Source organism: Dicentrarchus labrax, unplaced genomic scaffold (genome assembly GCF_905237075.1).
Source record: "Dicentrarchus labrax unplaced genomic scaffold, dlabrax2021, whole genome shotgun sequence".
Lineage (NCBI taxonomy): Eukaryota > Metazoa > Chordata > Actinopteri > Moronidae > Dicentrarchus > Dicentrarchus labrax.
In genome coordinates this window covers 5,971,485-5,989,161 of record NW_026136713.1, presented here as the reverse complement: position 1 = coordinate 5,989,161, position 17,677 = coordinate 5,971,485, and the positions used below count along the sequence as shown (strand labels likewise).

The 17,677-nt window shown below is 39.3% G+C and overlaps 2 protein-coding genes across 2 annotated transcripts in view; one reads left to right on the top strand and one right to left on the bottom strand.

Moving 5' to 3' along the window:
• zdhhc9 (zinc finger DHHC-type palmitoyltransferase 9) overlaps positions 1-6,608 on the top strand; it is a 28,858-nt gene extending 22,250 nt beyond the window's left edge. The window contains exons 8-10 of the mRNA XM_051420836.1: positions 659-762; positions 903-1,011; positions 2,983-6,608. Of these exons, the coding sequence (XP_051276796.1) occupies positions 659-762; positions 903-1,011; positions 2,983-3,165 (396 nt within the window). The 3' untranslated portion in view covers positions 3,166-6,608. The remainder of the gene's footprint in view (positions 1-658; positions 763-902; positions 1,012-2,982) is intronic.
• Positions 6,609-7,623: 1,015 nt separating this feature from the next.
• On the bottom strand, positions 7,624-16,154 carry sash3 (SAM and SH3 domain containing 3). The gene is made up of 8 exons (XM_051420835.1): positions 15,940-16,154; positions 14,140-14,235; positions 12,591-12,725; positions 11,362-11,497; positions 10,774-10,931; positions 10,038-10,250; positions 9,801-9,945; positions 7,624-8,437 (listed from the first exon to the last, which is right to left on the bottom strand). The coding sequence occupies exons 1-8, from the start codon at positions 15,994-15,996 to the stop codon at positions 8,178-8,180; spliced, it is 1,200 nt and encodes a 399-aa protein (XP_051276795.1). The 5' UTR covers positions 15,997-16,154; the 3' UTR covers positions 7,624-8,177.
• Between the last annotated feature and the right edge of the window lie 1,523 nt (positions 16,155-17,677).

Sequence of the window (17,677 nt, the reverse complement as noted above, 5' to 3'; positions counted from 1 at the left end):
CTATGAACATTTCTAGCATTTCAGATCTTCTCTCATTTGTATGATAGTGGCTGCATCAACATGAAACAAAAGTTCATAAAATGATGCACAAAACATCCAGAATTTTTTCATTGAAGTAATTGTTTAGTCATAATAAGTACCAAGTTAAAGTAAAGTAAGTAAATATTTAACTTACTCATACATAAATATGAATCATGTTGATACAGAAGATGTGTATGATTCTTAAAGCTACTTAAAGGAAAACAAAAGAGGGAAACTGGAGGTTTAGGAGTTAAAATATGCCTCCTGGTAGCTACCAAATAATGCATATTTCTGAGAGTACAGTGTGGAAGGACTGGGGGAATCCTTTGTGAATTCTCTGATTTTTCAATGAATTATTAAAGTGGTTTTAATCTGTAGTAGCTGTAGCTCGTTGGCACCCGTTGGCACATAGAGTTCCAATTAAACCAGGAATCATTAAATCCCCGTCAAGATCTTTTTCAGTAGGTCAAAGCCAAGCCTGTGGGAATAACATCTAAAAATGGAACTATGCTTTTGAATAAGGTATAAAGCAGAGGGAAAGTCTTTTTGAAAGAGAGCTGAGCGAGAGGATGTGTTTGGGATGTTGGTTGATGGTTTGGGAAGTTCCAGTGATGAGTGTACATTTTGTTTTGCCCAGATTAAAGGATCCTGGTCGGGAAAGAACAGAGTCCAGAACCCATACAGCCACAAGAACATCATCAAAAACTGCTGTGAAGTGCTCTGTGGGCCAGCGTACCCGAGGTAACTCCTTCACAGCGCTATCCATGAGTTCTGTATCAGTGCCTGTGATAGATTAGACAATTGTCCCTCTCCTACACTTCATTCTGGCGAATAACGAGCAGGATGCAGTTAGTGACTGATGGCTTTGTCTCGCTCTCCAGCGTCTTGGACAGAAGAGGAGTGATGCAGGAGGATTCGCCTGTTTCTGCAACGTCTGCTGCACCCTACTCCACCTCCTCCAGCAGCAGCAACCCAGTGCCACAAACCACAGTGAGCAAGCACACACATACACACACACACACACACACACACACACACACACACACACACTGTACCCTCCCCCTTCACACACTTCCACCAAAGTGGATCGAGGCTGCAGAATTGTGAATAGATAGCAGACATAAAACAGAGTCTAAACCAATTACAGAGAGTGTTGGAGAGAAGAAAGGAGGTGCGTGCGAGAGTGTGTGTGCGTGTACCTCCTGAGTGGAGAGCACTTTTCTTATCGATAATCCATCCTTGGACGTTGAGCCATTTTGTGGCTCCATACATAGTTGCCATTGTTTATAATAGTTCCTAATTTTTATATCTTCTGCTAATATCTAGATCATTAGCCATCTTTGTGCAGTGCATACTTTGCCATATTAAAATAAAAGATTGAGTCCCTTTCCTTTGTGTCGCTATAGATCATATTGACATAAAAATATTTCACTGCCACATGATAATTACTGCAGAACTTACTGTAATGTTCAGAATTAGATGTAATTTTGAACATTTTATATCTCCTGAATGGTTAGGGATAAATAAACAAAATAGTTTCCTCACCTTACCCCTTTTTTATTCTCTTTTGCACACTTGTTCTACTTACATTTATTTCAGACCTAATTAAATGAGTTAAATGTGAAGTCAGACGTAAAACAACTAAAAAAACAACTCAACTAAAAAAGTGGCTTCATTGGTTGAGACCGGTTGCTTCAGTTACAGCAGTGTTGTTAAAGTGATGAATGTTTGACCACAGGGGTGCGCCTTGCATGGATGTTAACTCCCTTGTGAATAATCGAGAACCTGCGTCACATGTTCTGACATCAGAGTCAGAGTCTTCTGTACCTGGAAGTATAAAGGTCTTTCACTCTCTTACCCTTTACAGACAGAAGATAACATTAACAACAGGGAGCTCTGTGATCTCATGTTACAAAATATTTGATTGGCCAGTGCTTCAGTTTTTCGCTGAATCCCTCAGTCCCTGAGTCCCTCAATCAAAGCAGTGGTCACATTGAAATTGATATCTTGTGGATCTATTTATAGGACACAGTCAGCAAGGAAGAAAAGATTAGTTTGATTAAACTTTTTGGTCATTTTTACTCTTCATATAAAGCTGTATGATGTTGGTGTTTGGAATTGGATAGATTTAATCTGGCAATCCTACAAACTAACTCAATAAATTCTACTTTTTAACCATAATATAACAGAGATTGTACTAGGGCTGCACAACTTATCACAATTTTATCGAATTCGCAATATGACTAAGTCCTTTATCCAAATTGCAGAAGCTGCAGTGTTTTTGATAAAAGTCAAATGTGTGACAAAACAGCTTTATAAGGAAGTACTGAAGAGCTGCAGAGCCCTGACCTACACATCTTCAAGTATGACCTTCCAGCACTCAGTCACCGTGAAGCTGAATTGAAAAAAGTGACTTCTGGCGTGACTGTTAGCACACAAACATTTGATTGACAGCTACTGCTATGAGTTTTAGCAACATCCAGTGGCTGTTTTATGTCATTTTTTTCTTTTTTCATTTGGTTATAAGTTGTATACAGCAGAGATCTGCTCTGATAGACGTGTGTTATATTACTAGGTACAGATTGCCACAAATGACATGCCTGTTGTATGCATGTGTTCATCCCTGTGGTGCTTTGCTGCAGCTCAATTTCATTTCATTAGTATGGAAGCTGATTTCTGCTAGTAAAATAATAAGAATATGATGCAAACTTAGCTGTGATAATAAGAAAATGTTCATGTAAAGTCCAAATTATGAGCGACAAAAGTTTAAATTATAAGATAAAACGCTTTTTTAATTATAATTATGATAAATCATATCAACTTTTGTCTCATAATTTTGACTTAACAGAATTATTTTAAAGTTTTCACAATTTTTAAAATTTTACTGCACAAAAGGGCTTCCATACAACAGTGTCTCTTACTGCAGTTGCATTATTTGAACACACTGTCCTCTGCCTACAGAAAACCACGGCTCCACTCATCCCCAATGAGCACACACCTGATGATGCCAAGCCGAGCATTGCTGCCTCAGCAGAGAAGAGCCCCTCCCCCAAAGAGGAGCACCCTCCTGCTCCAAAAGTCCCGCCTCTGGCCTCACCCGAGACGGATGCAGAGGCATCCCTCACCAAGGACAAGACCCATTAGCTGCATGAGGGGGCGGCTCTCGTCGTAGCTACTCCCCCAGCATCCTGTCTGGTCAGGAAACATTAATAATCAACGACTGATTACTGTGCGGGTGACTCGTTATTCTCCTGCCCTACATTCCACCAGAAGAGGAGAGCGTCTGCAGCAGCTCCTCCTCTTCCCTCCTCTCCTCACCAGTAGCTGCAGAGCTGTTTGACTGACACTGACTCCTGCAGGAGGTGGAGTGATTTAATGGAAAGTCAGCAGCTTCCTCTGTCTCCTGAACACTGCATGGAAAAGACACACGGGGAGAAGCTTCTCTGAGAACTGCAGAGAAAAAAACACTCTCCAAGCGTTTGACATCCCCGCAGGTCACCTGTGGGCTGCTCTGATTGTCAGGACTACTTTTGTCCTTTATTTAAAATTAAATAATGACATTTATTGTGAGAGGCCAGTTCAAATATACTCCTTGCAAGTGTCTGGCAAAGACAATATTACTTCTAGACATGTATAAAACTTCATACATACAGTCAGTTTTCTGTCGTGTGCACATTACATGCCCTATGCAAACCATGAGAAGGCTGGACGAGCAGCTTTTTTGATGAGTGAAGGTTTACAGCTGTAAGTCTGTGAGTACATGATGTCCAGGCAGGGGGAGGACGTGCAAATCCTTAGCTGAGATATCCTAAAGGCTCCTTCCAGGCAAGTCAAAATCTACCTTGTATTCTGATATTGCTGCATTCAGTACTGTTGTTACCTATGTGCATCTTTTTTTTTTAAAGTGATCTGATCCAGACCAACGCCTGTCCTTCCATTTTTATATAATCAAGGATGTAGTGTGATGTCGGTGCTCTAAAATAGACGGTATTGCTTTCCGTACAGTTGAAGTCTTGTATCCAAGAGACGCTTTGCCAGAGTCCCAGTGTGTGTGTGTGAGAAAAGGCCTGACTTTTGATGATAGTAGACACTAGTAGAAACAGTGCCTTATCACAACAGTTGCAATTATCAAATGCAGCTGAGGTCAACTAACCAACAGAAAAACCCTTGAAATCCGTTCTAACCACTGATTCATTGTTAAATGAGAAATGCCAACGATTATACACTAATTAGTCCAATAGTTCCCAACCTGGGATTTGGGGCAGCTAGCCTGGCTCTATCAGCACTTCTAAAGCTAATTAATATGCTATATCACCTTTTTGATTATTGTGTACAAAAACATTTTGTGTTTTTGCAGCTCTCTTTCTTGACTTCCTGTAGTTTTTACATTGTGTGTGTGTGTTTTTTTTAAATAGATATAATATTTAGTGGGTTTTAGAGGTGGTGTTTGGACAGTGCCAGGCTAGCAGTTTCCCCCCTGATTTTCAGGATTAATGCTAAGCTAAACTAGTGACCAGCTGCAGACTGTAGCTTCATATTATAGCATACAGATATGAGAGTGGTATCTTCTCATCTAACTCTCAGGAAGAAAGCAAATAAAACGTGTATTTTCCAAAATGTCAAGAATTCCTTTTAAAAGGAAAGTAGAAAAAGCATATTTGTAATACTACACATGCTTTTTTCTTATGAAATACTGTGAATTTTCTCCTACAAATGATTAGAAGAGAAAATCTGAGAAGGAAAATAATGGTCACAGCTAGTAGACGTACACGTTTTAAAGGGTTAAAAGTTGGGAACCATTGAATTAGATCTCAAGAAGCAGAAACTAAGCAAAGCCATTGTTGAATTGTACATAATTTTAGCAGGTAAAGATGTACTGAAAACCTCTCAGCTGATTCCTGAGGAGGCAAGATTTCAGAAGGTTTTGTTTTGTTTATTGTGCTGCCTGTGAGCTCGAGCACCTCCTCCTGGAAATCACACCAGAGCTGATCTTCCTCCGAGTCCTCTCTCTTCCTGCCGTCTTCTGCCTCTGTAAAAAAAAAACGTCTCTCATATTTAACTCCTTCTTCTTCTCCTTGCATCTTTGCTGTGACAGTTATTCCTACAGTACGCCCAAGGCTGCAGCCGTCCGTGGCAGGCTCATTATCTCAGAATACAGCCAAGGCAGAGAGAGAAAGACGCTCAGTCCTTTGTTTTCACACATCTGCGTATTTCAGTCGGAGCACAGCCTGTAATGTGGCTTGAGGATTTATTTTGTTTTGGTCACAGATCACTTGAGGGGACAGCCACACAAAGAGAATAATGAGAGAAAGTAAAGCTTATTCTTAGTATTTAAATGATGTTAGCTGATAGCGAGAGTTTGTAATAGTGATTGTGTTGTATGCAAGACAGAGTTAGTGTTTGTGAAATATACTTGTGTAGAAATCCTACTGTGTCAACAGCATTGTATCAGACTCTGAAATCTGCCGAGATTATTTATTGTAAGGCTTGAAATGGTCACAATTTCTCCCAATCTCTTAATTTCTTCTTTTCAATCCAAAAATATTTGCCAAACAAAGAGTGGAAAATTGATTTTAGGATGCTGGGATGTTGGCAGTTATATGATTATTATTATTATTATTATTATTATTATTATTAGATTATTTCAATTGTACCATGGAGTAATTAAAAGCTCAAGACTGACACTAATAAAAGATGAATCTAGGCCTGCGACCAACAATTTAATTAATTATTGATTCATTAATTCTATATAATGTCAGGAAAAACGTATTCAATTTACTATCAGAAAATATGTATGTTTGAAAAGCTGGAACAAGAAAATTTGATGTATTTTTTTCTTTAAAAAACTTCAAACAAATAACTGAAAAAGGCTGACAATCAATTTTCTGTTGCTCGACTAATCACTGAATCCACTAATAGTTTCAGCTCTAGATTAATCCTTTCATCTGTGTTTGCTTTCTCTACACTCTGATGGGAAAAGGAGAGATAAGCAGCACAACTCCGTTGGAAGAAGCTGTAAAGTTTGTGGCAGTATTGTTTCTGTGAGGTTAAAAAAGTGTAACTGCCGAGTATTTGTTTGGGAAACTTTCTGTTGAGAAGTAAGAAACTCGAGACCCAGTTTTTAAATCTGAACTTAGTGGGGTTTCTTTGTGGAAGGTGTTTAACGACAGCCTGGTGTATTTGATCGCTTTGGGTTGCTGTCACCGAGGAGCAAGAATGTATGTGATTGATATTCGATAACAGAAGGGACGTTTGTGTTGAAATCCTGTGTAACAGTTTCAAAGCAGACTTTAAAGGGAAGGTTGAACTTTTATTTTTTAGCTCTAATCGTTTGCAGACGAGCTGAGCTCTTGTGTGTATGATTCCTGTGTTAAAATGCCATGACGTGATCAGACCTGAATGCTCTGATCAATCTATTACATTGCATTATGTATACAGATACAGTACTATACCATTGATGGAACTGTTTATTTATGTTCACTTTGTTTAGTATCAACACTGTGACTCAATGTATTTCATTCGATTTACTTCACTTCTTTTTACATGATCAATGTGTCTGGTAAATAAACAATATTGTCTTATTATTATTTGTCTTTTAAAAGAGGTTTTCTTTCAAAGAAACACAGAGGAGCCGAACTGAGCTGTATACACTCAGTTTATCCACTCTTATTAAATATTCAACAAAGGGCTTGTTCTGTATTCAGGTTTATTTGTGCCCTTGGATAATTACAAACTGAAGTACAAATTCAATTTTCTCCAGAGGTCCTCTTTCAGAGTAATGGCTTTATATATAATGGCTTTATGCAGCAGTAATTCTGGGATCTTACAAAAGAGGCTGGATGAAACAATACTCCTGGCCCGACACTAATCCACACCTTCGTCTGTGTTTTTTTGGTGCGTCACCGCTTTGCTTTAAGGTCCAGTATGTAACATTTAGGAGGACCTATTGGCAGAAATAGAATACAATATTCATAGATGTTTTCGTTAGTGTTTAATCACCTGAATATAAGAACTCTTGTGTTTTGGTTACCTTTTAGAATGAGCTGTTTTGGGGAGTGGGTCATCTTCTATGGATTCACGTTGAACAGTCATGTTTCTACAGTAGCCAAGAATGGACAAACCAAACACTGGCTGTAGACAGGACCACTGTTGTTTCTCCTTTGCTTCGTTAGTTGGTTGCAATCTGTAATCTCTCTCCTAAATGCTACTAAATCAAACACACTGGTCCTTTGAATTTTTTTACTTTTTAGCCATGCTACTTTGGCCCAGACTGAAATATCTCAACAACAATTTGATTTTCAGTAAAATTTGGTGCATCCATTGTGCCATCAGGATAACTTGGTTCAGGTCCCATCTTCTACTAAATACCTGCAGAACCAATGAACAATCAGCCTCAGCTGTACGTTGTTTTCAGTGCTAATTAGCTAATGTCAGCATGCTAACCTAAGATGGTAAACATGGTAAACATTACATTGTTTGAAATCAGCTGAAATCTCTGAAAGGAGCTAGTAAGTGGACCTTGAGTTTAGATTATTTAGTCATTTTTTCTACTATTAGTTATCCCGGATTCATAATAATATTTAGTTCACATTATCAATAATATCTCAGTCAATTATTTTATTCAAGTTCTATTTACAGCAGTTCACAACTTCCTAAGAAATAACATGACACATAAACCAGTATAATGTACCTCACGACAAAAGTAAAAGAAAACTACTTAGTTACAATTGAAGTTACACGAAAACACAGACAATATTTTACATTCATATATTTGTATCAGATGGCACAACATGAAACTATTTAAGGCAGTATGATAAGAAGAGAGGAAACATTTGAATGCTTAATTGGTCCTGTACATGATATCATCAGAAACAAAAACAACAACAACAACAACAACAACAACAACAACATCATACAGTATAACACGTTCATTCAAACCCAGCTGTGGCGGAGGGAGAAAAATTGTGCTGCTTGCTCAACAGTGCAAGCAAATTGAGACCCTCATGTTCACACAGTATTTCAACCTAACAATGTGTTCCTACCACGAGTCCGCTCCCTTATGATGAAGAGTTCAAAGGCACTTGAACCTCCATCCACAGAGTCCCTGAGAACCAGGAATAAAAGAAGTTTGAGTATTTTTTTTGTTCCACGACTTCTCAAGACCCTTCGTCCACCGTCAGCTCCTGCAGCTGCTCCTGCACAGCGTCCAGCTGCTCGGTTTGGTCTTCCTCTTGCTGTTCTGTTTCCTCCTGGTTTGTCTGATCCTCTGATGCTTCATCCTGGAGTTCTTCCTCCGTCTTTGGCTCCTCACGTCCGTTCTCCAGGTTCTCTGAGCTCTCGAAACAGCCTGAATCCCTCGGCTCCTTGGCGTCCTCCACAGATCTGTCCTCCTCTTCTGGCTCGGACTCGTCTTCAGCTACATGGGGAAAAGAGAATCATGTTTTAATACAGAAAGGATCAATACAATCCTTTTTTAGATTCATCCTGTACTCTGACAGGTCCTTTTATCTTATTCAGCTTATTCAGTCAGTTTGTGTGAACTGGGGACAAATACAAAAAGCACCAATCCTGTTTTGTATTTGTGGATTCAATGTGAAGTAATATTATTGTATAGGGGACACTGGGACAGCTTGGCTGAAGGTGTTGGTTGCCACACTAGAGGGCGCTGTAACATGATCTTCCAATCAAATGTGCATCCACATGTGGTCTCCTCATCAAAGCTGAGGTTCATTTTTGTTAATTTTTCATAAATCAAAGTACATTTTCATCTTAACAATAAAAACGAGTGTATTAATTAGCCATTATTCAGTTAGGGGTTAACTCCACTCTGATCTTAGTTTTATGATTCCACATTGTGGTAGTTGCTACAAAGCTAGCTGAACAGGTTGAATTGTTTTGGCTTCCTCTGTGTTTTTGGGGGCAGGTCGAATCCATGAAAAGAATTAAAAGGTTGACTTTTAAAATTCAGCAATGCAGTGATGGTGAGGGAAGTATTAATCTTTAGATTAACTGCAGTTAGTCCTAATATCATGCTACGATTGGATTTAAATTCACTCCAACTCTTAAAATAATTAGTAAGAGAGACAATACTTTATCAATATCTCATCAAAACAAGAGAAAGATGCTCAGCTGTAAAATTCAATTCTGTTTGAGAATCATCAAAATAGAATAATATTTATAGATGATAAAAGTATATACCGGTGGATAGTAAATATTTTCTCCTAATAATAGAGGATTTTGGTGTAGCTCAGACCTTTTTTTAATGAGAAAAATATATTTTCAATCCAAACAGTCTCCTCTCTTGTGTTAATTAAACGTTCCCTTGATCCCAATAAAGTAGATCCATCCAGGAAATCAACAAGGATGTAAAGTGCCACTCCTCATCCAACAATGAACCATAAACTGCAGCATATTGCTATTGTTCCTGGTGTTAAAATCCTGTTTAATGATGAACACAGACAAGCTCAGAGATATCAGGGGGAAAGAAGGATTTCTTACTACAAACTATGACTGTCATGCTGTGTAGCTGAGCCATAAAATGTACCTTATTATGTAGCTGAGGCAAAAAAAAATATGGAGCGAGTATAAAGTATTCCCCAAAGACACATCTTTTACACTGCCAGACATCTGAGTGGCACAAAGTGACTCTGAAATTAGCCTTACCTAACTGTCTTTATAGGGACATTTCTCTCTGACTTTGACTGAAACTCTGGATTAGGGGTAATTTCTTGCTGGCCAGTAGATAAAGATTGTGTATGAAGGACAGTGTGTAAACCTACAGTCTCTCAGCAGTTCAGAGGCATTCAGGATCTTGGAGCGCTGCTCTGGGTCAGTGATATTCAGCTCGTTGAGGTGAGACTCCTTCAGTCCTGCAAAGTCCTCCAGGCTCTGGAAGCCATGCATGGACAGCAAAGAGCTCAGCTCCTGAAACACAAAAGAACACAAACATTTAGAAGGAGTTATGACGTAAACAATGACAACAAGTCCCGCTGCAGTGCTATCGGAGTGTATCTTACAGTAAGGCCGATGCTGTCCAGCACCTCCTCCAGGGTTTTGGGTTTGGATTTGGTTCGGTGGGTCTTGCTGTTCTGGCGTCTCCTCCTGGCTGGGGGGCTGTCATCAGGGAGCAAGTTGACGTAGATGAACTTAAAGGAGCCCACTTTGTTGTTGAGCTTCCCTGTCCAGGTCCCCACAGGGGGCTTCTCAATTATGTAGATGATGTCTCCTTTCTGTAAGAGAGATGACGTATGAATGCCAGGCTTAGTCATGATGACGTTACCACAGGATTAAAAAAAGAAAGACCTTCAGAGCAAGAATTGTTCGGTTTTTCATTTATTTATCACTATAAATTTCAGTCTTTTTATGTACAAACTCCTTTGAGTTGACTTCTTGATAAACCAACATCTTTCCAAATGTTCACTTATCTTGCGTAGAAGCAGAGAAAAGAAAATGAAAGGCTGGATGACACCAGACATTTTAATTCCCCTTAACAGACTTTTCTTTTTGTGCACTATAATTTGCAATGCAGTGACACAATCACTACTGAAATTATGTTATTTTTTCAAGCAGGCAGTCAGAAATGTGCCATGTACTTTAAACTCTGCCTTGAAGAGTAATAATCAAAACGACCGGTCTTGTTTCACTCGGTTAACAAGCTCCCCAGAGGACGACTGGACGAGACAGCAGAAGAGGCCGAGGGCCAAATCAGAGACATTGAAAAAGACGCCCCCCACCACCTCCCCAGAGACTAACTTGGAGTTTGAGCGACTCCACATCGTAGGGGCTGGGAGTGAAGTCAGTGTGGACCAGAGCGCGACCACAGAAAGGCCCGTTGTAAGAGACGCCGTTCTCCTCCAGTCTCATGCTGTCCCTCTGGCAGTATCCACTATCCAGGCTCTGTCTGTCGCTACCTGAGATGCACAGATAAGAAGAATGTAAAAAAATGTTTTGCCACTCTTATTCTTCCTTTGTTTTAGTTCTGTTTGAGGGATAATCGTGCTCTAGGTTTTGCCATTACAGTTCTCATAGTGCTTTGGGGGGATGGGAACAGGAAGTATGATGTTACCATGGAGTTGGTGAGGTTTTTTTGGGCTATATTTGTTAACATGCTGGCAAATTGGCACCATTAAACATATGCCAAATTAGCTTTTAGCTGTTCTTGTTTGGATGAACCATCACTGGTTTACTTAGTAATGGTTCTCATGCAAGTTCTGGAGTTATAAGGAGTGTCTTTTTTCCATTATTTGTAAGTGGGTTAACGGACGTTTACTTATTTATAGACATTGGAAATAATATTTTCGGGAAGTGTTACTCAGAGTGAATCAACACATGTACACTTACTGCCTGAGAGCTGGCGGGTGATGGGGCTGGGCGTGGTGTCCTCTGACCCTGTGGAGCACACGGACGTCCTCTGTCCTGCACTCAGATCTGGAAGCCAGTCAGCGGAGACTGGAGACAGCTCTTCACCGCTCTCACCCTGGAGACAGTGCAGGTCAGAGGTCAGGTCAATACACCATCCGTTCACTCAGTTAATAATGTTGAATTGCAACTGAAGGTCACATGATGGAGACGCTTTACTCGGAAATATCGTTTTTTAAACAACAGTGATGTCGTGCAGTGAAAGGTTATCAGAAGTCAAAAATATAGTAAAAAATAATTAGTTAAAAAACATAATAATCCCGTGAATGGTAAATAAAAGAGCAAAATACATTTTTAATTAATCAACTAACTGGTAGTAGTGAGGGAAAAATTTAAAAGTTTTTGCTTTTTTACCAACTTATTGGAAGTTAAATGAAAGTTAAAAGTACATTTGTTTTTACGCTGCATTTCGTTCTGTTTTTGACATTTGACTACATTTTGTCAGTTATCTGGGCTCCATAAAAATTCCTTTAGGAAAGTAATTTTTTGCCCAAATTCTCATAATCAGGTCAGAGGTTAATGTGAGCTACAGATATTGAAACGTGAAGAACACACAAACAATACAAGGCTTCGTACATTAACTCTGGTTAGCCTTTTTGTTCATTTAACATACAACAATCTAATAAAGACATATATTTTGCACTATTGTAAGAACTGAACATGACATCCATCAGACGTCACTGAACATCAGCAGTGGTGAGACAAGTATTCAAGTTCTTTGCTTTGTTTTAAGCTTCGTTAAAGTAACCAGTATCTGTAAGTAAATTAATTCCCCTCTGAATTGTTGTGTAATAAAAGTGTAAAATGGCATGAAAGTACTCAAGTAAACATAAGTGCCTAATAGTTACAAAAAAAAAAATACTTTGTTACTGAGACGTTCTGCCTTTGTTTTTAAAAACACAATACAAGCATTTGTCCACTAGGTGGAGACAATTCCAATGTTTTTGTAACAACAACAGCTCCATATGTCTAAATGTGTTTTTGTATCAGCAATGCTTTATAGTTCTTTATAGTTATAGATATATATATACTAGCTATAGATATAGATATAGATACATATATAGATATACTTTCAAGTTTTTAACTGTCTTATATACAATTCTGTGATCTTCATATGTTGTCAGGCAAGTGTGACTGTAAACAGGATTTACCCCTTCTTCAGCCAGAGCCTTCTGCACCATCTTGGATGTTTTGCGGGTCATGGTACGTGAGATGACGTTGCGCCATTTCTTTCCCAGTTTGCTGCCACTTTTCACTACTTCCTCTGCTGTTACATCCTCTGCCACCTGAGAGAAGAGTTAAAAAAATTCACTAACTTGTTGACAGATGTGAGGAGTTGAGACGATATGTGGCACAACCTTATTCAAATGAAGTAAAGTTAGGTCTGAGTGAGTTGAGCTCAAACTATACCACTGGCATAAATTAACTCTCACAGTGGTTCACAGTGGCATCGCTGTATTCACTTCTCACAAACTAGAAACCTGTGGGTGGTGAGGTTTGCATGCACTCATACTGGTGATACCCACAGAGTAACACGCACAACACACACACACGCACGCGCACACCTGCACTCTATTGTGGCCAGGTGCTTTAAAAACACAGTTTCTGAGAGCGTTACAAAACATAACTCTGCAGCCAAACACGGGGGGCTCAGAAATGAAAGCTAATGATGTTTCCAGTATTTTTATGAGGCACTTCATTAAAACAAATGTACTGTGAGACACTTTGGGTTGGGTGAGGACACAGAGGTCGAGTCCCCTCTAATTTGCAGAGGGAAATAAAGCAGAAATGCTGTTAAATTTAGATATACTAGATAAATTAATTCAGGAAGAATGTTTGTCATGGCTGTATTAGACTTAAACCTCATTCTGTGGCTGGTTTATAATAGCTGTTTTCTTTTCTCACAGTGCTCTGAACTCTCACGTCTAACCTAACATTACAAAAAACTATCTTGTGTTTAGACTTTCTTGATGAAGCACTGCAGAGAAGACAGACACGCTGCAGTGTGAAAGATGCAGTAAATAACCACACTGACAAACACGCCACTGCCACAGAGACAGAGAGGCCCCTAACAGTTGAATATAGAAGTCCTAATGCTTAACACCGAATAAATTCTCTGGGGGAGGACCATCAGACTCCTGGTTAAATGCTTGCTGCTTCTGCAACTGTCTGTCTGACACAGAGGCTCTCCGCTTGGCTGGCTGACACCAGAGGACATCCTGTCTGCATGCTGCTGTCATCTGAGCTCTGTGCAACCCTTCTCGTTCTTACTTCCTCTCTTCTTCTGCGCTTCTACACTCACTTGTCCTCCAACTTCCACTCACAGTACAAAGAATCTTACTGGGAAGTTCTAAACTTCTGTGAATTTTAAAATGTTAACATCTGTGCAGCAGTGTGTTAGGAACCACAAGCTGTGCACTTCTGTAAGAGCTATAACTGATTATTGATCATTTCTGCTTGACCTTTGTGCATTTTGTTCCCTTCTGGATGCAGTGTCATTCTGGGGCTGGATGGAATGGCCACAGCATGACTAATGAGGAACAATGTGATAAAAATATCTGTAGGGAACTGTCATTTAGGAACTTAAAACACAAAGAGTGTATATCTACTTCTATTTTTCAAAATAGTGATGTTTTATGATGTTTGACTATGTGTTTGTGTGTTTTTATGTGTATGTTGGAGAGGATGAGTCCAACTTACGCTGTCCTCCAAGGAAAACTCCTTTTCTGACACCACGGGAGAGGTGGGTTTGTGCTTCATAAAATCCTTGAAGCTGCTGGACCTCTGCAGAGTGAGCTGTAAACACACAAAGAGTTGCATTTATTTTTAATTTCCCATAATGAGAAAAGCCCAGAGCAGCAAGACCAATCTATAACAGCAAAGAGCCAGTAATAACTCTGTCACCACACAAGCCAACAGTGTAAACATGCATGTTTTTATCTCTTCAAATGTGTGGCCAGAATGAATCTGCAGAGGGATTTCTCAGAAGGAGCAACTGCACACACGTAAAGATAAAGTCATGAATCTGGGTCACTAAATTGTACTGTAGCAGCTTCTGAAAAACATTTTTATGAACGCTGGTTGATCAGTTTAGCAGGAAACACAAAGGAAATGATGGTGTGCTGGTTCATGACAGTCTCTGTAATAAATAGTTTGTATTTGTAAGATTTTTAAACTAACCAAGGCAGGAAAATCAAAAAGTTGTATGTGTAAAACAACAACGCCAACTCGTCTTTACAGTTTAACTCAACACCAATATCTCTAGTCTGAAAAAGAAAAAGGAGAAATGGGAATAAACTTTAGAGTTTATAGAAAGTAGTAGAGAGATTGTTTGGTAAGTAAAATGTAGTAAATACTGCCCCTCACACTTTCCTCACACACCATCTGGTATATATAGTATATAATATAGTAGTATAGCATATCAGTTGCACATGTTTAAAATAAAGACTCGAACCAAAAGAGACAACGTTTTTGCTCTTTTGCATAATTTTCACATCTTTAGAATTTGTTCCAGCTCTAATGGAAATTCTTCGTCTAACTTTCCATATAACCACATGTCTCTGTGCATAATCTGATCACAGCTCATCCCTCTCGAGTCTTTGCTAAAACCACAGGAAACGGGCAAAGCTTGAGCAACTGCTGGCAGCCAATCATTGCAGACATCCAGACAGTGCTGATGATCTCTGTCTGCAACTACCCTGAAGGATCAAGCCACCAGTGCAGTCAAAAGAACAAATGACCTTTATTATGAGGTTATTGCACATTTTTGAATATCTGTTTTTCCTGCCGCAGTTCCCCTCTCTAAGAAGCCACAGCGCTTTCAGATGAATCAATCTTCTGTTACCGCTGATAATCGCAGAGCAGTGACTCGTGTCGTTGAACAGTGATGTTCTCCAGCCTCGATTATTGCTGGTGACAATTATGTGCTAGGAGCTGATTGCCGAGAATAAAGTCAATGAGATGTGTGATGACGAGGCGTGAATTAGACCACATGAGGGGAGATGTGGATGGAAAATAAGGGCACTGGTGTCAGGCGTAGGAGGATTGTTCTCATGGTGGCAGCTGGAGACGAAAGCACCAGAAGCCACAAAGCCTGCTGTGACTCAAACTACATCTGTAGCAATGATTCACCCTGCCAGAATAGAGGAACTTTACTCTCTAAAAGTACAAAGAATAAGATGAGGCCAGGGAGCAGTTAGACTAGACACTCAGAAACGTTCTGTTTTAAACATAAAGATCGTACTGGGCTTTAAGTTTTGTGTGTGTGTGGGTTTGTTCAGCTTTACCACAAACGTTTGCACTAACTTGAGCAGACATCCTGTGTTGAAAAGATGTGAACACAAAGACATCTGTTCCAAAAAGTTGTAGCACAAACATCCAGTGTGTGACAAAGACTTCTTAGAAACCACAGTCTATAATATTTACATTTGTAATAGCTCAGTTTGAGCACATTAACTTTCCTCACCCTCCAAAGCAAAAAAAAAGTGACCAAAAACTCACCTTCTTCTTCTGCACCTGCTCCTTCTCCGAGGCATTGGAGGGCCTTCGCCTCAACATCTTCTTCTTCGTCAGTGGTCCGGAGATCTCTCTGGACAAAAGTGGTTTTAATCAGAGAGGGTTTCTGTCACTGTGCTGTCACCGCCAAAGTTGCCAGATACAAACAGAGGAAGGTAGAGCTGCACTCTGCTGCAGCCGAATGAAATTCAGAGGCTGAGAGGAAGTCACATGGCCACACAGAAACTTGAAAAAGGCAAACCCTGTTTTAGGTGCTCGGGTTTAAACACAATTTCTGTGGCTTTTAGCTGCATGTATTTCTCAGGCTTGTGTGCTACAAACTCTCTGTGTGGCTCTGACACACTCAGAACAGTCCATGAAAATGTCACAATCACTGTAGGCTGATAAAGGTTAAAAAGAAAGTGTGTGAATTTTGGTTGTTAAAGGTATTTTTTTAATGTGATCAAATAATCAATCTCTGGTTACTTTACTGTATTTAACATGTTCAGTTTAGTAAAAAAAAACTGTAAGTGAGGATCATAAGCAAGGCGCAGTTGTTTTAAAAACATGTCAATCTCACTGCAGTGTCACTCTTGTGGTGAAGAGCAAGAAAACATCTTGCAGCCACCGTATTACAACATTTCTACTCCAACAGACATCATTTTTAAACGTCAGTAGAATGCGTAAGAAGTGAATTTGCTGGTAGGAAAGATCTTTATAATGCAAAACAGCAAATTTTGATACTTGTTTATGATGTCCAGGCCATCAACTTGTTGTTCAGCTACTGTCCTCAGATGAGCACTTATTTGTCATAGTATGGAAGTGAAAGAAATCTAACGATGACATATTTAGAAACTCCGGCTTTGCAGCTGCAGCAGGAGGCTGTTGCAGCTACAGGAGTCAGTCCAGCTACAGTCCAGCTCATCCAGCAGAGGATATTTATACAAAAGTTTATGAGAGAAATTAACTGCAAAGCCAGACTCATGCTGACACTGTAAAAACATCCAAATGAGAAAATTAAGATAAAAACAACTTGAGTGAGTCACAGAAATGTGCGTGCATTTGAATGTACACTCAGCTTGCAGGACAAGACAAACATTGCTAGTAAGGGAAGTACAATGTAAGTCAAGTTAGCTTGTTATTTTGGTGGGGCAGCAAACCACATGATAAGAGGATGCTCTATTTTAGTTTCCTGTCACTAGACTGAAGGTTGGCAACTCAGTGATCTGTCTGCAGATCTTAAAGGAACAAAAACAACAAGGAGCAGATGAGATTCTGATTAACCTGCAGGTAACCTGAACCTAACAGGCAGTGACAGAGACATACTACAATAATAAAAGTAGTGCATTAAAAATACTACTAAAGTAAATGTACATAAGTATTATCTGACCAATAAAGTATCAAAGGTAAAAGGACTCCTCATGCAGAATGTAAAATATTAATGCTGGATAATATATTATTATATTATTATTACTAACACATTCATGTTTAAGCAGTATTCTGGTGCTGTAGTTCATTAATGTGGACCATATATCTAATTTACATACTGTTGGGTAATTTAATCTATAACAATTTATCATATTTTATGAACAATTATATGTTTTAAATGTAAAATTGTTATCTGCAAAGTAACAACTAACTATAGTGAAGTAAAAAGTACAACATTTGTGTCTAAAGCGCAGTGGATTAGGGGTGTAAAATACCAAAACGAGAGAGAGATAGAGAGAGAGAGAGAGAGAGAGAG

Excerpts from the sequence above, each read along its gene's own strand:
- sash3 (XM_051420835.1), bottom strand. The coding sequence starts at position 15,996 with ATGTTGAGGCGAAGGCCCTCCAATGCCTCGGAGAAGGAGCAGGTGCAG. Across the intron at positions 14,236-15,939 it reads AGCAGGTGCAGAAGAAGAAG|CTCACTCTGCAGAGGTCCAG; the intron begins GTGAGTTTTTGG and ends GTGTGTTTACAG. Across the intron at positions 12,726-14,139 it reads AGTTTTCCTTGGAGGACAGC|GTGGCAGAGGATGTAACAGC; the intron begins GTAAGTTGGACT and ends CTCTTCTCTCAG.